This window comes from Artemia sp. Qi Xiang Cuo, chromosome 18 (genome assembly GCF_049724085.1).
Source record: "Artemia sp. Qi Xiang Cuo chromosome 18, ASM4972408v1, whole genome shotgun sequence".
Taxonomy (NCBI): domain Eukaryota; kingdom Metazoa; phylum Arthropoda; class Branchiopoda; order Anostraca; family Artemiidae; genus Artemia; species Artemia sp. Qi Xiang Cuo.
Window position 1 is genome coordinate 1,603,181 of NC_142811.1, and position 22,661 is coordinate 1,625,841.

A 22,661-nucleotide genomic window follows, 5' to 3' on the forward strand; every position below is an offset into this window, starting at 1 on the left:
ATATTAAATTATATTATTAGAGGAGTGGTTTTGTTAGTACAGGGCTGGACTTCAAATTATATTTTCATGCATTGGGTTCCTCCTTGGATTTTTTTTAAATCATGGTTCTTATGATCACTTTTCAGATAATTCACTATTTTTGCAAGTGTGATGCACTCGTTTAAAGGTTGTCCCGGGAAGGTTAATTTTAAAGCTATTACTCATAACTACGGACTTTTTATCAATTTTACCATCCATAAGTCCCATATAGCACTAAAAACGGCAATTTTCTTGTCACTTGTTAAGTGGAAGAGATTAGAGGTTTAAAACGGTAACATAGCAATAATTATGGTCCAAAGCCCTTTACTGGGGATTTATACGAAACCCTCACATATACTCCCCCTCCAAACCCTCTTAGTAAGTTTCATAAATGGCCTAGTCATCTTAAAAGTAAAAGATAACAAATTAACTAAAACTAAAAGCTTTTCAACTAATAATCTCCCAAAAATTAAGCTTGAATGATAAACAGTATTGAATTGAACCTTCAAACTTCACTCTGCGATGAACCCTGTGTGCTAGTTTTAACGGCAGTAATTGAGGGGAAGGGACATCCTTGCTCCCTTAGTTTTTTGTTCGTAGCTAGGTTAGAAAACACCTTTTTTTGGTCATTTTATTGGAAAAGGCACATTTTCATTTGAAAAAGAAAATGGAGGAAACAACCGAACGTGCACTTTGTGGGAATGTGCTATAAAGTCAAATTTATAAAAAGCGATTAGGTATAAAAATAAGCTTTTAAATGAGCCCTTAAACAGCTCTCTTTTGTTACAGTAGCCTTCTAGTTTCTGCTAATCAGTAGCGACTTATAAAGCCCTGGGCTTTTTCAGGCGAAGTCGGCCGAGTAAAAACAGCATTTTGTTCATCGAAAAACAAACATTCCGGAAAAACATGTATTGTTCTGTAAAGTATGGATAATAAACTTTTTTGTTATAAACTGAGAGTTTTTCGTAGCTGTCAAGGTTGTCAGCAGTATTTTCTAGAGATATCTTATCTCCCCTAGATCGGTGATGATTAGAAATTATATTAAAAAATAAGTTTTCAAATGAAACTAAGGAGTTACGTTAAAATTAAAACGAACAGATATTATTCCGTATAAATGAAAAAGATCATGGCGGCGTTGTTTCTACATTAAATTTTATTCGAAAACGAGCTAAAGATTAATTTAAAAAACAAAGTTTACCGAGGGAAGTAAAGAACCAAGTTGAAACTTCGGGAATCCTAGAAACATGGGGAAACATAATTAGTTGGTTTGATTGTACTAGTTTTACAGATATATATTATATAGGCAGTGAAGTAATAACTTTTGTCCGTTTTAAGTTTCAACTTTGCTCTTTACTTCCCTCAGAAAACTTTGTTTTTCTAAATTAATAGTTCTTTAAAGAGTTACTAGTTCTTTAAAGGATACTGCATTCAGGCTAATACATTGAGAGGTTTTTATATATATAGTGAATTACAGTGAGGAGCTGCAACGGTGATAAGACTCAGCCTTTCTTAACTCTTTCGGGAATCGGACCAGACTTTCCAATACATGAACACAAGTCTGAGAATTCTATTTTAAATTTCTAATATTAAAAATTTAAATTAGATCTTCCAAAATAACTAGGTTATTCCCTTTTTTTGTTGATCTTTCGACGAATAAAATAACTTCTCAAAATTGATAACTTTTTCAATAAAAGCAAATGGCACAGGATCATTTAGAGACTTTTAGAAGGCGATAGCCCTTCTAATGTTAGTATTAATTTCTGTTGGTTTTATGTTTAATCAGCCGTATCGAAATAGAAATTTCACGTCTCCTTTGAATCTATATAATTCATGAATCAAGTATGGCTTCTTCTTTTACTGATATTAAATATGCCATTGCTAGCATCATATAAAACCCTATTTATTTCCAAAAGAAACAAGACAAATTAAAAAATACAACCTTAAACATAAGAGTCACAGAGTGGTTGAGAGGGGTTAGAAGAGCTAAACTGCTAATTTTACCATGAGGCAAGTCTCTACATATTTTCTCTTACTTTTCTGTGGATAGAAAGGGCTTTTTCTGAAGGACCATGCGAAAATCAAATTCTATTTAAGATGATATAAATTTGTGTAAACAAACCTTTTAGAATATTATCTGTTTCAGTTTCAGCATAGAAAAGTTCAAAAATGACCCGTTTGCGGTAACACATACAGATAATAATAGCTAAACGGTAGAAGGAATGAGAACGCTAATAGCCACTCGCACAATAATTTTATCCTCTTTTTGTTTTCTGCTTTACCGTTTATTTTTTGGATTCTTTCTTTTTCAATATTCTGTTTGTATCAAGTCCTGCTCTGTTCAATTCTCTATCTTACCGAAAGAACTTAGGTTTTAGTAAGAGATGACAACATGCACCTCTATGTGTTTTACAACATACCTATAATTTTGCTACTAGCTGAGTCTGGTCTGAGGGGATCCAAGTCAGGTTTAAGTTTTGTGGATGTTCTTGGAGAACCAACCAAAGGATCGTGTTCTTGCTCAGTTGGCGGCACAGAACACGAGCTCCCATTCAGATGTGCATTATTAGTAGGCGATACATCTTCCAATTCTGAAAAAAAACACACATTAATTTACAAAGGGGCCGACAGGCCAGCACATACGGTGTTTTCAGTAGGCTATACATTTGATAAAACATTAAATATTTCTGAAAACTGAATACATTCAGCTATTTTCAATAAAAACTTAATTCTAGTGGTTCTTTCATTTCAAACTAGGTTTATTTAATTTCAACATATTATTGCGAATCTTATTTTAATACACAGTTAATTCCTAACTCAAAACTGTAATTTTCTACTGTTTTTCTTTTGGCAGTTTCAAAGTTATTAAGCACCTAGGGCACTACTACATTCTTATCAGAGTTGCCATGGTAAATTGTGAATACAAATAAGCCTCACTTTTTCAGCAAATTGGACTATAATTTTCGTCCATAAAAGTTAAAACACTAAAAACCATTCGATTCCCATTTTAGAGTTGAAGACGCAAAAAAGAATATATTTCAGAAGATCTAGAATGACAAAAATGTTCTATTTTTATCTAAGGAAAAAATGACATAACATAAAACAACACTTTTCAATAAAAATTCTGCTCTCTTGAAAACATAAAAGCTGTCAAAAATCTAGTGGAAGGGTGCAAAAACACCTACCCCCAACAGGCGTCCCTTCTTATTCTTATTTGGATTTATATGGAGACGCTTTCGCATACTCTCATCACCTGAATGAGATTCCGGGCCCTGCAGTGTGTTGCTACAGCTGGGTTCGAGCCCTGGGCCCCGTTTAACCAACATGAGATCAAACCCACTGCGCCACTACAGAACCATTAGAAGTGCCTGATGAAAGCATAGGTTATATATCTTGTGTAAAATATTATCAAGAGTGAATACCTATATAAATTTATCTCCAATATCCAGGATTATCTCCATAGTTTAATATTAGCTCTTAAATATTAGTCAATTAAAAACCATGTACGAAATATTATCAGGGTAGAGTGGCTAGCCTACTTCGAATTCTTTGTCCGTAAGAGCAGGGGTTCCAGTTCTGGTATTGCTGGTTGCTTGGTATTCTTTGTGAGTCAGCAGTGTGACTCTGTAAGCTCAAGCAGGGGAATCCTCCCCTACGATTGCAAGTAGGGTTATTGTTTTTGAAAGATATAGTCCGGCCTTCCAAAAATAACCGATTTCCCATCTAAACTAATATGAGTAGGGTTCAAACCCCTATGCTTTCTAAAAGCCAGAATAAAATTTGTACTTTACTGAAAAAAAAATCAAATGTATTTACAGAAAAAAAATGTGCATTGTCAGTTTAATATACATATGCTGATATTTATTTCTAAAAATCTTAATTAATATTTTATTTCTTAAAGTTATAAAAGTAAAATTATTTAAAAGAATTTTTCAGTAAAGTACAAATTATATTCTGGCTTTTAGAAAGCATGAGTTTTTGAACCCTACACATATTAATTTCTGCTCCTTTTGAGTTTGACTCTCTTATTTAATTTAATTTATCTTTGTTTTGGGTTTCATTTATTTATTGATATTGATTTGTGGTAGTTGTATGTTTGGTAGATTATTTTATTCTATTTTTGTTCATTTTTGGTTTAATGGTGTTCATACCTTTTTTTTTGAAAACTTATTTTGGGGAAAAGTTTTTTTGTTAATTTGTGTTCGTTTTATATTGACATAGTCTTTTTCAGGGAAAAAGAAAATAATAGTTTTAATCTTTCAGGTTTTTTTTTTCTTTAAGAACCTGTAGTTTGCTCTGCTATTTGTGTCACGGAGAAACTTTTTCAGCAATTTTTAACAACATAAACTCTTTTGAAGATCATGACAAAAATAGTAGTGTTTAATTTAGTCATATACATCCTCTAGTTGACCTGATAAATAAAAGTAAACACCATTCCCAAAAAATTATATTTATGCTGTTTCACAGCCTGGATACACTTACGGTCTTTTGATTTAGTAAAATTTTAAGAAAAGAAGTAGTAATAGAAGTAGCCCTGAAATTTTCAACTTAATACCCTCAGTCGTTCTTGGTATATTCCTGAGATGTCTTATTGGCAACCAACATACAAACAGTGTGTTTTAATTTAAATCTAAAACAAAATTTAGTTTTTAAGCATAATGGGAAAATTACATAACTGTGGGGGGGGGGGGGGGGTTTACCAACCCAATGACCCTAAAGATATAGTTACTAGACCATTCAGCTATACTGAACAAAATGGCTGTCTTAAAATTTAAATTGGAAGTGTCTGGAAAACTATGAGATAAAGAGGAGGAATGATTGCCCTCCAATCCCTTTTGACTCTTGAGAGGGTAATAGAACTTTTAATTTTCGATCAAGTTAACTCCATTAAAATATCAATGATATTACTAGCTATGATAGAGCATCGCGGCCTGTGGCCTTATGTGCCCTATAGTGCTTATATGCCCTTTTAATATCTGCATGCATACAGGTTTTTCGTATAAATGAAGCTTCTCCTAAACGTTCCCTAAAAGTTTCAACTTAATGCCCTTTCGTTAGTTACAGAAACCGTAGAAACAGCATTAAATGAATACACACAGTGTCTTCTAGCTGGCTCAAAACCATGAAGGTATGAAGGTGAAATTTTCAGAGAATATTTCTGTTGTACGGATGACAGCCTGCCATCCGTATGCAGGTTGTCAAATGGGCATATCAGCAATATCTTAGGAATAGTTTCGTATGTGAAATTAAAACTTACAACACTTGTTGTGCGGGATGTTGTACTAACCAATAAAGACAATATTTGTATAATAATACTCATGCTTCTACTCCTGCAACAAATGCTACCATTACTATTGCTGCTACTACGACTACTGCTACTAAAATTAAGCTGATACTATTAACCGTATTCTTACAGTGACTACTGTATTTACTGGTGCTATTACTACTACTAATAAACCTAAGAGTATTAAGGCGAAAATTTTGGGCAATATTGTAACTGTATTGAAATAAATCGAAACGCACTATACCCATATAGGTTGTCAAGAGGACGTATCAGCGATACTTCAGGACCGGTTGATGGTATTAAGTTAAAAATTTCTTCGTGTATTGAAGGGGATGTTGAAAAAAGTTGCCATTTGCATACTGCTACTAATACTACTTTCAACAATGCTGACAACCTTTCAGCAAAGCTGAAAAAATTGATGTCTCAAAACTTTGTTTGGATATTTGTTATGGGATATTTTTGGCATAGGAGAGGGGGGGGAGAGGTTTCTCTCAAATCATTTTGACTCTTAAAAAGAGCAGTATAACTTCCAATTTAAAATCAAACGAGACCCATCTGAATTTAATACGACCACCCATTCCATAAAAACCTTATATGCTCCCAAGGCATAACTTAAAGCCCTTGCCCCAGGGCTCTGGTGGGTTGTTCCAACCCTGGAAGCATTTTAATATGTTTTTGGACTATTTCCAACAATATTTTTGAAAACTGAATACATTCAACAATTTTCAATACAGACCTAAGTCTAGTAGTTGTTTCATTTCAGTTGCATTTCAAACTAGGTTTATTTAATTTCCACATATTTTTGCGAATCTTATTTTAATACACAGTTAATTCCTAACTCAAAACTGTAATTTTCTACTGTTTTTCTTTTGGCAGTTTCAAAGTTATTAAGCACCTAGGGCACTACTACATTCTTATCAGAGTTGCCATGGTAAATTGTGAATACAAATAAGCCTCACTTTTTCAGCAAATTGGACTATAATTTTCGTCCATAAAAGTTAAAACACTAAAAACCATTCGATTCCCATTTTAGAGTTGAAGACGCAAAAAAGAATATATTTCAGAAGATCTAGAATGACAAAAATGTTCTATTTTTACCAAAGGAAAAAATGAAATAATAAAAACCGCCACTTTTCAATAAAAATACTACTCTCTTGAAAATATATAAGGTGTCAAAAATCTAGTGGAAGGGTGCAAACACACCTACCTCAATAGACGCCCCTTCTTCTTCTTCTTCTTCTTATTTGGAATAATATGGAGACGCTTTCGCATAATCTCATCATCGAAATATTATCACGGCAGAGTGGCTAGCCTACCTCGAATCCTGTGTCCGTAAGAGCAGGGGTTCAAAATCTGGTATTGCTAATTGCTTGGTCTTCTTCGTGAGTCAGCAGTGTGACTCTGTAAGTTCAAGCAGGGGAACCCTCCCGTACGATTGCAAGTAGGTAATTGTCTTTGAAAGATATGGTCGTGCCCTTCAAAAATAGCCGATTTCGCATTTAAACTGGGTACAATAAACTCACTTGCTAAACGGGGATTCACAACCCACCATTCCTTCTATCTTAGGACTGAGCAATATATTGGGATGAAACATTCAGCGATGCTACCCCCTCAGGCAAATCTTATTTATATTCAATCCTGAACGCCGATTTTAGTTTCTCCATTCAAAAATTTACCCACATCACTACAAAAAAATTACGTTTTCAAAATGTGATTTTGGAGTTGAAAGTTACTGATTTGTACATAAAACTATAAATTTCAAGACGTCTTTTTTTCATTTTTACTTCAGGACTTCGGGATTTTTTAATACATTTCCTGATCTTGATCTGTGATTTTGATACATTTCCTGATCAAACTTCCCAGACGAAACTGTCCAACAAACTGCGGGTCTGACCTGCAGTGTGAGATATTGCACTTTCATGAAGAAGGACAATTCCCTTTGTCAGCATGCCATTTCTTTTGTTTTCTTTTTTAAATCGCTCTGCGGAGCTTTCTGAGAGTTTGACAGTATGCTTCGACATTGATAGAGATTCCTCCTTGCATGAAGCTGACCCAAAAAACACCATACCTATTCCAAAACACCGACGACATGAATTTGCACAGGGGGAGAGCGTTTGGTGGTCAACTTTACAGGGGAGTGTGGGTGTTTCTATTCCATGTTCTACTTCTTCGATTAGGGCGTGATATGCGAAACCTATATTTTGTCTCCAGTTCAACCGGTTGCCCCCTCAGTAGCAACCGTTACAATGATGGAGATGACGTAGAAACAGCAGTGAACTCATGGTTATTGAAGCAAGCGGCAAGTTTTTATGAAGAGGTTAATTTAAAATTAATTGAGAGGTATGATAAGCAACTATACAGAAAAATACAGTAAAGTATATTTACTTTTACTTTATGAAAATAAATTTACTTTTTTGAAATAATCTTTCATTGTATACTTATGTTCAAACTGACCTTACTTAAAAAAACACCCCACGTACAATTTACTTCATTTAATTGATTTATCGACGATTTTTTGCATACACATAAGATTTTTCCCACAAAACAAGTTTTTCAAAGAAAAGTAAAGAGCTTCAAACAAAAATGAGCAGAAATGAAGTTAAATAATCTTCCAAGCTTAAAACTACCACAAATCACCATTAATAATTAAATGAAACACAGAAGGAACAGGATTTACAATAAATAACCAAGTAAAACTCAAAATGAGAAAAAATTAACATGAGTAGAGCTGCCAACCCCCATGCCTTCTCAAGACTGGAACAGAATTTGCAATTTACTGAAAAAAAATTAAATGGTTTTCACTTTGTTGACTTTAATAAATGAAAAATCATTAAAACTTTAAGGAATAAATATCAGTATATGTAAGTTAAACTGATAATCCACGGTAATTTTTTTTTTAACGGTAAAAAAAAATACATTATGCCTACATCGCTCTTTACTTTGGCAGCAATATTGCGCTGCCTATGATATATACAATTTATTTCATTTAACTGACTTGATCAACGCTTTTTAACCGCACGGGGCGACTCTGTACATTGGACTTCTTGTCTAAAGTTTTTAAGCTAATTCATTCAAAAAATTCACACGAGATACCCTTTGCAATTTCTGTGTTGTTTTTTTTTCAGATGCTGACGACTATAATTTTCTATTACTGATGGTTTGCAACTATATCCGAAAGGAGAGTGGCCCTCCTAATCCAAAATTAGTCAGGTGTACTGTTACTCAATTCCTAATTGGGAATTCGTCTTTCCGACCAACTGCAGACAAAATTTCTATGAAGAAGAATACTCTTGTGGATGCCATGAAATAATACAAGGCAAAAATACACGATTTAGAGTAGAGTGGTGCTAGCGGTAACAATAATGACAATGACAGTGTTCAGGAGAGCACTAAGCTAGTTTTTACTCCCAAACAAGAGAAAGAGCTTGCTGTATACCTCGAAAAATACTCACTGCTGATGGACTGAATCCCTATGTGACAAGAAAGTTAGCCTACCTATAACACTGAAAATCAATTTCCCGTCAAGCTGGTAACTGGATGAGCGAGCAGGAATCGACTGGATAAAAAGATTTATCAGGCGGAACGCCAGTTTGTCCAACAGAAAACCTGAAAATACAAGCCGGGATTGTGCTAACGGCTTTAATGCCGTTTTAATTGGTTCCTTCTTTCATAATATTCAGGAGTTGTATTACAAGTATCATTTTCCTCCTGGTCTAATTAGGAAGTACAACGAAACAGGAGTAACCACAGTTGTGCAGATCCCAGCGCTGAATGCTAAAAAGGGAACAAAACAGGTGGCACGGACCTTGTTCGCAGAAAGAGGGTAAAATATCACAATGCTATGCTTCATATCTGCAGCTCGCCAGACAATTCCACCGTCATTTTTTTTTGCCAAGAGTCAAAGCTCCAGAGAGTATATATTGAGACGGACTGCCAGGATGCATTGGCTTTGACCAGTGCAACGGGTGGATAACCTCGGAAAATTTCCTTTGTTCAATGGAACACTTTTTAAAAGAGGTCCAACTCAGCAAAAAAGACCCTATTTTACCATTGTTTGAAAATTATGAAAGTCAAATTTCAGTAGAAGTTGTTTCCTTGTGCAAAGATAACAACATCTACCACCTAACCTTTCCTCTCCATTGCTCCTATCATCTCCAGCCCCTTGATGTTTCAGTGCATGCACCATTGAAACATGCTATCAGGGAGTCATTTGACAATTGAACGCAGTTAAACCCTGGTCAGGAAATTTCAATACATGAAATAGCTAAGTTGTATATTATCTGAATTAAATATAGATATAATGTAAATATATTATTACAAGCATTAATTAATGAATTCCAGAAATGACCCATGTGTGTCCAAAGTCACCCTGTGGTAGGGGCAACTTTGGATATTTGAAAAGTCTTACATTTTTGGGTCTCGCCAAGATAAAAGTCATTGAAAAAATACCAGGAAAAGTGAATAATTAAGCTATCTATACATGTAAAAAATACGTTTGTATCTCTATATATGTGCCTTGTAGGGGTCAATAACCTCAAATGCATTGTTTCATTCCCTCTCCACTACACATAAACGACTAACTTTCTCCTAATTGAGGCTGTATATCGCAAAAATGTCCATTTATCAATTATATAAGAAAAAAAAGAATGTTTATTTTAAGGTACATTAACCTACGTTAGCTTTTGGCTTTTTAGCCTAGTATATATTGACCTAAGTCAGCTTGTCAAGTCATTTGCTTTTACAAGTCATTCAGCATTAGCTTTTCTGAGCATATTTAAATATGCTCTGGGTTCTAATTAAGTCTTTAGGATTGAACTAGATCCCAAAAGATGAGGCACAAATTCCGAATGTTCCACATTTAACAAGAATTTCAAATAGCCTAGACTAGGCCAAGTTCAAGATTACATAGCTCTCTTTAATCAAGCAGGACTACATAGGGTGTCAGTAAAATTTACTAAATCTGCAGAACCATTTACACCCTTTTTTGCAATCTTTAACAATAGCCGGTAAAGTGCATCAAGGTCAACACTTGTTCTTTACAGAAAGTATGGCTTATAATTTTTCTCCAAAGTAACGGGCGATGCTGAATCAAATCCCAGTTTAAAATATTTACTCCAGATATAAAGAATGAACAGTCAATTACTGGACCATACAGAGAAGACATGTCATATTGTTCACCAGTCTACCCTGCCTACTTATTGAGGAGAAATCCCTGAAAAGTCAAATTTTAAAGTTTGCTAGCACTTGAGATTTAAAGCTTAGTATTCTAAGTCTTTTTTATAGAATGCAGACATTAAATTCAGACCAGACTAAAAAAGTTCTTCACTAGGATGGACAAAAGAACCCCATATCCAAATGTTTTCAAACAAACTGTTTCAAAGTTTGTCACTTAAGATTAGATTTGTAAGGCTATTTTTTCTATGTTAATTTTTCTAATGGATTAAATTAAATCACCATTTGATTTATATTTGTTCTATCAAACAGTTCGTATTTGTTCTATCAAACTTGACCATATTGCTTTCGGAGCCCATGACTCGAAAGTGTGCGTTTGGACTTGTCGTACTTTAAAACTGAACCCTTTGTATTGGCAAAAGAAATTTACTATTTTTTTTTCATCTTATGTGGCATTAACAAATTGTTAAAGGTCATTGCGCTGACAAATAGCGTATAATTCAAAGTACTGCATTCAAAACGAACTGTTGATTTCAAACATATAAGTTTCATCAAGTTTAGTCTAACCCATCAAAAGTTAAGCACCTAAGAAAATTTGCCTTATTTTCGAAAAAAGGGGGAAACACCCCCTAAAAGTCATAGAACTTTAATGAAAATCACACCATCAAATTCAGTGTATCAGAAAACCCTACTTTAGAGGTTTCAAGCTCGTATCTGCAGAAAGATTGGAATTTTGTATTTTTTCCCAGAAGAAAGATCACGGATGTGTGTTTATTTATTTTTTTATTTTTTTTCCATCGAAACATGCTATCAGGGAGTCATTTGACAGTTCAATGCAGTAAACCCTGGTCAGGAAATTTCAATACATGAAACAGCTAAGTTGTGCAAGCATCCCTTTCTGGAGAATATGAATCCTCAAAACATCACAGCTGGTTTTGAGAAGGCAGGAATATGGCCTTTAAATCCTGATGTTTTCACAGAAGCTGACTTTTTGTCTGCTGAAATGACAAACCACCCAGACCCAGGTGAACAGAGTGCCCCAGATCCTTCCAATATGGATGATCCTCACCCTGGTTCAGTTCGTGCTTTATCTCTTTTCTTGATAAATCAACATTGGTCAATACCAAACTTGCCTATAGCCTGAACTCCTGAAAGCCTCAGACTATATCAAAGGCAAGAAATGCAAGTGTATCGACACAAAAACTGCTGGAAAGGAAAAACTAGAATTATTACAGAAATGCCAGAAATAACCAGTAGAAGCAGAGACTGAGCTAAGGCTCACTAAGAAAAAGAAAAGGTCAACGGTTTCATTCATTGCTGATGAAACTAGAGACAGCATTTCAGATACAGATATGCAGCTCAGCAACGAGTTGGATGATGAGTCTTTACATAGTGGAAGTATCAGTGGGCTTGAGACTGACAAAGAATTTTCTCGTTGAAATTTTGAACTTGTAAAATGTATGATGGGAAAGAAGCAAAGCTCTGTTGTTTACTATGTTGGCGAAATTGAAAAAATAAGTGGCAGAGCAGCAAAAATAAACTACCTTTGCAGGTCTGGTGGGAAGCTCATCTTCCCTGAATGTCGAGATTGTGCAAAAACTGACTTTTAAGACATTATCATGAAGCTTCCTGCACCAGTTTCAGTAAGAGGAACTGGACAAACCACCAAAGCTCTGATCTTGGCTGATCTGGCTTCTGAATTTGGCTTTGATTTAGCCCAATTTATGATAAAATAAATTAAATGTTACAATTAACTTGTATATTATCTGAATTAAAAATAGATATAATGTAAATATATTATTACAAGCATTAATTAATGAATTCCAGAAATGACCCATGTGTGTCCAAAGTCACCCTGTGGTTGGGGCAACTTTGGATATTTGAAAGGTCTTACATTTTTGGGTATCACCAAGAAACGACTCAATAAAAGTCATTGAAATTATTTTTTTTTTTTATTTCCCCAGGGCTGATAGTATCGATTCAGTAGTCCTAGAATATCGTGAGAGGGCTCATTTGAACGGAAATTATAAGTACTAGTGCCCTTTTTAAGAGACCAAAATAATTGGAGGGCAACTTGGCCCCCTCCCAAGCTCAGTTTTTACGCAAAGTCACCCAATCAAAATTTTGAGATAGCCATTTTGTTCAGCATAGTCAAAAATATAATTAATATGTCTTTGAGGTTGACTTAATCCCCCAGAGTTCTCGGGAAAAGGGCTGCAAGTTATAAACTTCGCCTATTGCTTACATATAGTATTGGTTTTTGGGAAGTATACAGGCGTTTTCAGGAGGAATTTTTTTCTGGTGGGGGGGGGGGGTCAGAGTAGGGGTTACGGAGGATAATCTTTCCATGGAGGATGCTTCATTGGGGGAAGGGACAATTCTGTGAAGGGGGCGCCGGATTTCCTAGCATAATTTAAAAAATGATAAGAAATTAAATAAAAAAAGTTTTTTTCAATTGAAAGTAAGGAGCAACATTAAAACTTAAAACGAACAGAAATGATTACGTATATGAGGGGGTTCGCCCCCTAGTCAATACCTCGCTCTTTGCGTTAGTGTTTTTTTTTAGTAATTTCAAAAGAGCTATCTATTCTAATTAAACAGCCTTTGTGATTCAGGGGTTTATGATTTGATCAAAATTCGAACTTTAGCGTAAAGAGTGAGGTATTGACTAGGGGGCGAACTCCCTAATATACATAATAAAACATACGAATATAAAAATTCGTTACTTAAGTTAATTCGTAAATTACGTCAGAGCAAAATTTCGAGAAATCTAATCAGCCAAAAAAAGGAAAATTAATGTGCAACTTTTTTTTCAATTATTCATGTGCGGTGAGACGAAATCAAAGCTGCATTAATACAAAAACGTTCAGAAATTAAATTAAAAAACACATGTTTTTTTTAACTGAAAGTAAGGAGCGAAATTAAAACTTAAAACGAACAGAAATTATTCCGTATATGAACGGTTTTTCAGTTAAAAAAAAACTTGTTTGTTTTATTTAATTGCCAAGCAAAATCAAGTTTCATAGTATGAAACTGTGATGTTACTGTAATTGAAATGTGATGAAATAAAATTGAAATGCGATGTTATAAAATAAGTATATTTGTATAGGTTGCATGTTGTCTAAATGGTAGATTGCGAGCAGTTAGTCATTAAAGTGGGTTTTATTATAGCATGCACATAGCTTTATAAAACAGCCAACACAGGAAAAGCCAAGTAAGTAGCTTTAGTAGTTCAGCAAAATCTGTAAGATGAATGCACAACTTCATGAGGTTGTACATGAATGTACAACCTCATCTTTTCAGCTGAGGCTGTACATTTCCTCTGCTAAGAAGATGATGCATACATATCACAAAGAGTGGCTAGTAGCTCTTCTGAAGAAAACTATTTTTCTTAATGTTGGTTTCAGGGAAACACTTGTAAATTATAGGGCCTCTATTTAGTCCTTCAACCTCGCTGCCAATCAGAAAAATCTGAAGTAAAAACAAATACAACCTACATTCTTACTCATTATACTTTTTTATTCCTACATTTTTTCTAAGGGCTGATGGTAAAGCTTTAACAATTTAGAGGACTTTACGGTTTCTAACTTTTTAACTGCCATTTTTAAGAAGAAGTAATGATAAATTGGAAATAATCCATACCTCTTCTTGGCTAAATAAACGTAATTGCTAATTACCTGACAGACCAGTGACATTATCAACCAGATAAATTGTCTCCATTGCTTCCATGGTCATGCATGCCACAGAATAAATTACTTCTATTGATGATTTGAAATCTTTAATTTTTGAAGGGATAACAAGTTTGAATAGTCACTGTAATGAAGAAAACCAAAATAAAGAAAGTCCAACAGATAATTAATTCTTTTTCTCATTAGAATCACAAGTAAAAACAATAAAAATATAATTGAAATGAATAGTAACCGAAACCCTAAAAACAGAATTCTGAAATCAATAGATACATCAAAAGAATCAGCTTATTATGCTGATTCCAAATATATAAGACTAATCAAATTACCCATGAAAAGTTACGAGCCTGAGAAAAAATTGCGTCATTTTTGAAATAGGGGCAAAACCTTGAATCTTGATGAAAATCACACCATCAGATTCAGCGTACCAGGGAACCTTGTTGTAGAAATTTTAAGCTCCTATCTACAAAAATGCTAAATTTTGCTATTTTTGCCAGAAGACAGATCATGGATGCGTGTTTATTTGTAGGTTTATTCCCCCAGGGGTGACCGTATTGAAATAATGGTCCTAGAAGATAGCGAAAGGGTTGCATTTGAAATGAAATTAAAATTTCTAGTGCCCTTTTTAAGTGATAAAAAGATTGGAGGGCAACTAGCCCCCTCCCCCGCCCATTTATTTCCCAAAAATTATCCGATCAAAATTTTGAGATAGCCATTTTGTTCAGTATAGTTAAAGATCAAATAACTATATCTTGAAATGTAAAATAACCCCCCACAAACTGTGGGGAGAGGCCTGTAAGTTATGAAATTATCCCATTGTTTACATACAGTATTTGTTATTGGGAAGTATAGACATTTTTTTTGGGGGGGGGGGGGATTTTGTGCTTTGAGTGGATTTCCATAGGGAAAATCTTCCTTGGGGAGGGATTTTGTTTTGGGAGGGGGTGAATTTCTCAGGGAAAATTTTACACTGGGGGGATTTGACAGAGTTCCTGTACGATTTTTTTTTTTTTATTGTCTTATATTCTCTTTGCCAACTCAATTTTGCGTGTGGAGATGTTCTGGAGGAAATATCCAGGGGCTATATTCTGCGTGTTTTGATTCCTGGAAAAAAATTTCCACGAAGGGGGCATTTCTGGTGTGATCGAGAAACCAATTAGAGATTAGTTTGTTTGTTTTTTTAATGAAAGTATGCTAGGGATAGTTTTTCAGGCTGAACCATCTGCAAGGAATTTTACGTAGAGGGGAGATTTTCAGCAAGGATGGATCTGTCTGGGGGGAAATTGACTGGGGGGGGGTACTTTAAGTTGGATGGAATTTCCAAGGAGGGGCTTCCCGTAAGGGGAGGGGGGTATACTTCATTGAGGGTGAACTAGATTTACCTGCATCACTTGACAAAAAAGAACAGAAAATAAATATAAAAAAATATTTTTTTTAACTAAAAGTAAAGAGCAACATTAAAACTCAAAACGAACACAAATTACTTCGTATATTAAGGGTTGTTCCCTCCTAGATACCTTGCTCTTTACGTTAAAGTTTGAGTGTTTGTTCCAATTTTTTAAGAACGGCTATTGAGCCACAGGAGCCATTAATCAAATTAGGGACTATCTTGAAAGATGTAAAACAAAAACCTAGCAGTTTTATTTCAACCTTTTAACTAGATTTAAAATAAATTCATAAAGGCAGACAAAGCTTGCAGGAGAAAAAACAAATCTCATCAGGATTTCACCTGTCCATAAAAGTGTCTTGGCAATGGAAAAATTGAGAGATTTGCACTAAAACGTGCTAGAATATTCATAATATGATCTAGATTTGACTAATTGGATCTTCATCCCTTCCTACAACACAAAAATTTACTGGCTGGTACTTTTCTCTAACTAAGAAGTGATTGTTGGAGTAGATGAATATTTCAGAGCTCAAAATAGAAAGCATAATGGAGCTGGAACACCCATTGAAAAGATGTTTAAGTCTTAAAGATGACTATGTTGACAGACTAAAATTTTTTTAGAACCTGAAAGCTACACAAAAACAAAATCTTAGTTTATGATTTACACAATGATAGATTTGTTTAGCTGTTCTTTTTATTCAGTGGTAGTTAACTATTATGCAGTTCAAAAGGTTAAGAATACAAGTGCTCATCAATAAATAGATGAATGACAATTCAAGTAATGAAAACAATAGATAAAAATATATTACTTAGGGCTAGGGTAAGATACTCACTAGTCGGACAGCTAGTCAGCACTCCACCTGTTAAATTTCTGTGAAATGTTTATTGTATTACCTAGAAAGCAGATTGCTTGACCAATGGGTTGGTTTAAATTTTCTTCAAAATAGCTGATTAGCTTGAATATTTTAGTGTTATTTAAGACCCATCACTTCAAATGCACTGATAGACAACAGTGGAGCTTGATTAGGAACATACACTTTAAACAAGAGCCAAAAATTGAAAAATACTGCCTAATCTTGGACATGGGAAGTAAAAGTACTACTAGATTCACTTATCTAAATATTGGAAATACTTAATTATGGATACATTCAATCTCAAAAAGGTGATGTGAAGCAGAACATTTGTATTTTAAAAGACTGAGATATAGGCCTATAAGGCTAGCTTTTTCCTTCAAGTTCAAAAACATCCAGAAAAACTAATTTTTGGTCTAGAGTGTTGTCAGCCAATCCTAACCAGACCATCAACTTATCCCGATCTGCATAGAAATTTTAAACCTACTACCCATGCTTATTAAGAAATGGTACCATAGCAGAGTTATTAAGAAAATAATACATTAGAGAAAGAAAATACATTTGGGAAAAATATGAATATGACAATTGGAAACCTTAGACCTTAGATCCACCTGTGCCTCCATAGGCACCCAGGGCATCAAGAAGGAGCCGCCAATCTTCCCGCCGGTTTGCTGCTGCCAGTATGTCCTCCCACTGAGGTTGGATTGATGCGTGCAGGTTGCGGGGATCTGTCTAGTACGTTCGACGCAGGGTGTTTCTGGGTCTGCCACTGCGGCGTGGACTCGATGGCTGCCAATGGAGCGCTGCATTTGGTAGTCGGAGATTGTCCATACGTAGTACATGGCCAAGGTATCTGCCTATATTACGTATGTGAGACCTCTACTCGAATATGCCGTTGCTGTCTGGGGACCTTTTGTCCAGAGCACCCACTATCTTTGCGATGACCTTGAATCTTTGCAGAAACGAGCTGTTAACATAATCGTTGGTAACGGAAGTGACGACAACAACAAACTCTTGCAAGAACTGAACCTTGAATCTCTAAGCGACAGACGATTATCCCTGATCCTGTCCCTCGGCAAGTCACTGCTATCTTCGCCCCATCACAGACTGATCCTCCCACCTGATGCTCCTGTTAACCAAAGAACCAGATCCCAGTCGAAGCTACAACCCCCTGTCTGCAGGACCAACCGCTACAAAAACACGTTTGTCCCCTCTTTCGTAGAAGCATACAACAAGACTTAGTGTTATTTGAATTCACGTTTTACTGTTTTTATAGTGTTATTTGTATTTTTTTTTTTTTCATATTGTTGTAAAGACGACATAAATTAGCCATGGCTACGCTGTTCGATCTTAATAAACCTATGTCTATGTCTATGTCTATATGTCCAAATATAATATTTATTCGCACTGCAAATAAGTTACTTTTTAACTAATTTAACATTATGTTTTATCCAATATTCAGTAATCTCACTCAGGCTAAACTAGATATCTCAAAATTCACATAGAGTAACAGTTTTATAATAGGTCAATGAGTAAAAAGGACAACAAACAAATATATACATATAAATATAATATATATAGGACAACAATAAAATATATATATATATATATATATATATATATATATATATATATATATATATATATATATATATATATATATATATATATATATATAAATATATATGCATCCCCTGGAGGGAGGTGTACTGTCAGGATCAAGACTATTATGACCAATAGTCAAAAACACAAGCAAACCTTGAAAAGGAGTATAAAATTTGCAATCTAAAATCTCTCTTTTTGTCCTAGCATGTCTCAAGTTGGAAAGCCACTAATCTTAACCTATACTTAATTTTCGTTTGTTTTGGTAAACCCCTTAATCGATTTAATTAGAAAAATATATGAACTGAAAATTCAGTGCATGTATACAACTCTATCTAGTCTATATAGCTTATGTTTTGGGTCCTACTTTATTCCTCATAAATATCACTAATACAGTTCATGGAATAAAAAACAACATCACTCCCTGTCCTGATGACTCCAAGTTGTTTGGACCAGCTAATGAACAAAGCCTGCAGTCTGAGCTTCTCAAAATCCAAACATGGGTGCAAGATTGACTACTTCAGTTCCACCTCTCAAAGTTCAGTGTCCTTCACTTTTGTAGCAATAACCATCATTACCAGCATGACATGTCTGAACCTAGCTCAATGTCAAATTTGGTGCTTGTGGTCATTATTACTGAGTTAATTTAAATTGCATCTCTCCAACCGACTTCTCTTACAATATTTCACTGGGCTTTAACATAATGAAAAAATGTCACCTGAACTATAACAAATCCAGTATGAACTTTAATTTTACTCTGATGTGTAAATTAAGGTAATTTTACCATTAAGAGGAAGGTTAAGCTTATTTGTGACATATATGAATGTTATATTTGGACTCAGAATAAGATTCTGATTCTATAGTGTCTTCAATAATAGTCTGAGCTTGAATCTCGGCTTAAAAAGCTCAATTCATATAAGTTTGTTGGGCCAGATGGCATTTATCCACAAATCTTAAAGGAAGCTCACGCCCAATTAGCACTGCCACTCTCAAGGCTCTTCCAAAAGTCTATTGATGCCAAAGTCATACCATTGGCCTGGAAAGTTGCCCATATCTTGCCAATACACAAAGGAGGTGACAGGACCACAGCTCCCAATTATCAGCCAATCAGTATTACCTCTGCTTTTGGGGAAATCCTAGAAGACATTGTATGTGCTGCTGTTCTCAAACATTTGGCCACAAATAACATTCTATCAAAACACCAACATGGATTACAATCAGGTAAATCAGTTGAAACAAATGCAATTGACTCATATAATTACATAACTGAGCTCCTTGACCAAAGTCTCCTAGTTGATATGGTTCTGCTAAACTTGGATAAAGCCTTTGATAAAGTCAGTCATCAAAGCCTCCAGTTGAAACTGAAGGCAATTGATATTGAAGAGGGTGTAGTGGACTGGATTATGTCTTTCTTAAAGGGAAGAAAGCAGCAGGTTAAAGTTTTTGGTGAAGGTGGTACAGCTTTCTATTCTAAAATAGCAGATGTCTTAAGTGATGTGCCTCAAGGAACTATTTTGGAACCTACACTTTTCAATATCTACATTAACACCACTCCAAATACCATGAATAATAAACTTAGCCTATATGCTGATGACTCAAAACATTATCACCTTAATCCATTTGAGAGCTTTAAGGTTCTCCGGACCTGTAGTGCTCTTGAGTCGATGACTCCCAGTCTAACCTCTACTGCTTCTTATCTTACTTCTTGTCAAGTTGATGTTTGAAAGACTGGATGGAAAGACTACTGACAGTAGATTTCTTCAATTTATTCCAGTGTTTTATTACTCTTCTTGAAAAATACACTTGATAGATTCTTGATATGGAGCTTAATTTTGGCCGCTTCTTTGAATGTCCTCTAGTGAGATGATAGCTGGTACTGTGGTTGCCCTTGAGGTTGGTGGAGTTTGTAAGTCATAACATATCACTATGCCTACGTCTAAAGGCGAGGGTAGGAAGCTTGCAATGTTCCTCATATGAAGCTGATTTTAGGCTTTTCATGCACTTTGTTGCTTGCCTTTGGACATTTTTGATAAGCCTAACATCTTGCCAGTAAGAATGACCAGCCAGGCACATGCCAACACCAAGATCGGGTCTAACAAGAGCCTTAAAAGGTTTTATGAATATTGTTGCCTCTTGGCTACTGATGGTCCTTTTTAATACCAAGTTGAGAAGGCTTGGTTGCTGATTATCTCTAAAACATGTTGACTGGTTGACAATTTGGTGGAGAAGAACATCATGAACAATGTCAATGATTGGGCTTGTAGGATCAGAAGAGACATAAGGAAACTGGTCTTTCCAGGTTATGTTAGACAGGTTGAAGTCACCTGCCATTACTAGATCCCCATTGTGGGTATCTGTAATCTTGCAGATGATCCCTGCTAGTTTCCTCTGGTGATGGTGCAGATGGACTTCTGTATACACAGCCAATTCTGACAGGAGGGTGGCTTTATTCTCAGACATTGCATGCAGCAGGGTGTAGCCTCAATAATGTCAAACCTAGATTGCTTTTGCAAATGGGCCAATATATGGAAGTCAAGTTTAATGTTGAAAAAGGCAAGGTTCTCCATTTTGGAAGAAATAACAACAATGGCAAAATTCAATGTTATCAAATTCTAGTCAGAGACAACTGATTTCCAAGAGTACCTCAGATAGAGATTAGGAGGTTGTTGTGGATGAAGACCTCAAATTCAACTACCACATTTGTGCAGCAGCAGCAGCGGCTAACCAGACTCTTTGTATCATCAAGGGCACAATCACTAGTAGATCCTCAGCAATAGTACTGAACTCTATAAAAGCCTGGTGAGACCTAGATTGGAATATGGAATGTGTGTCACTGCACCAATTAATAAAACAGACCACATAGCTCTTGAATCTGTTCAAAGACAGGTGACAAAATGTATAAATGGTACTTGTTTTTACTCTAATGGTACTTGCTTTTATTCAGTTTTTAAATGGTACTTGGTCTTGCTGGATATGGATTTGAATTATCATTGCAATGCTGTCAGTAATTGGCTACCAATGTAGTGTTGCCAATACAACATCGTCAGTGCAATATTTTTCCTACTAAGCAGGCAGAAGAGGGACGGTTACCTGTCGCAAGAGCCAGTTTACCCGCCGGGAGGGACCTCCCTTAAATTGGGGGGTTAGGTGTACAGGAATTGTTGCTTCCCCTGCTCTGTAGGATTTTCAGAAAAAATGCTCAGCAAGTGCACTTGAAATAAGACACTCTTGGATAATTATTAACCTGCCCTACTGATAACAGCTTGTGCTTGGTAACAGACTGATTACGGAATAGATACAGGAGTGACGTAACCATGGCTGGCTACAGTTATGTTTATGCACCAGTACTGAACTTTATAGAAACAGTGTTGTGATATCAAGATGCTGTAATGAAAGATGCAATGGTGACTACAGCAGTGAAGTTTTTTACAAGGGAGGCTATTTGCAAAGGCTGCAAAAAAACTGAACAAGATAGCAGACAGTTTAGGTGAACTGTATGTGAAAGAAAGGCGCAGTCAAGCTTCAAGAGAAACGCTAGTAAGTGACATGTATGATACTGTGAAATTACCCTACTGAGCTCTCTTCCTGAGTTTAAGACACACTTCACCATCTGGAAATTATCCAAAGTACCAAAAAGTCCACAAGATACTTTTACAACTTTGTGTGTGAAAGTTAAAGAATGCAAAGATAAGATTGACAGCGTTATGGAACAGTGTAAATCTATGCTTCCGTCTCAGAACGTTTGACCCCCTCTCCCACAACCCGCAAAATCTTTACACCGGGTTTTCATCGCCAATATACCTACCTCGGAAATAAACTCCTATTCCAAGCAGAAGTAATTTGTCAAAAGACACGCTAGTGACAGAGGTATTGATCATATCCAACAGACTAAGACTGGTTGCTTACATAAACAGTCCCAAGTTGGCAGCTGCACTTGCCAGCTCCCTCAAATCCTTTCCTGGTATAGGCTAATTGCTTCTTTTTGTGAGGAAAGGTTCTTTGATATCACCAAGTTTGTGCCTCTTGCCACAACAGAAGATGATATCCTCTCTATTAACCCATAACTAGTCAGTGCAAAACGATATGGAAAATCTGAGACAATCAAACTGACCTTTGGCAATGCCAATTCACAAAAAGCAGCAATCAAATGTGGCTTGCTCATTGATTACACTCACATAAAAGTCTTTCCATTCAGACAGATTCCCAAGTGCTGTTTCAAGTGTCAGTCATTTGATCATCTTGCCAAAGATTGCACTAGCAGCATGCAATGCTCCAGATGTGCTGGACCCCGCGAGAACAGTAGAGAAAACTCATGCCATTCTCAAACAGTGAAGTGCACTCTGTGTGTCAAGCCTAACAATACCCATCCTAACTTTAGTCTACAGTGTCCAGCAGTCTGACAAGCAATGCAGAAAGCTTATTTTCAGACCAGAAAATAAATTTTCAGTAACTGTCCATATTTTGCCATTATGTTTACAGCCATAATAATGCCAAATTGGACTACATGAAGAGCCTGTTCCTTGCATATAATGTTGATTGCCTCCAAGAACACCTGCTAACTACCAATAACTTTGGACTATTTCAGTCAATTCCAAATAAATCTTGCACATATTCACAAGGCAAAGCATTCCAGCGCCAGGGGTTGCCCTAGTGGCAGACTTACA

General features: G+C 35.6%; 1 protein-coding gene across 1 annotated transcript in view; it reads right to left on the minus strand.

Moving 5' to 3' along the window:
* Positions 1-22,661, minus strand: part of LOC148941110 (uncharacterized) — a 153,987-nt gene that overhangs the window by 125,780 nt on the left and 5,546 nt on the right. The window contains exons 2-3 of the mRNA XM_089104098.1: positions 14,149-14,284; positions 2,436-2,606 (exon numbers count right to left, since the gene is read on the minus strand). Of these exons, the coding sequence (XP_088960224.1) occupies positions 2,436-2,606; positions 14,149-14,206 (229 nt within the window). The 5' untranslated portion in view covers positions 14,207-14,284. The remainder of the gene's footprint in view (positions 1-2,435; positions 2,607-14,148; positions 14,285-22,661) is intronic.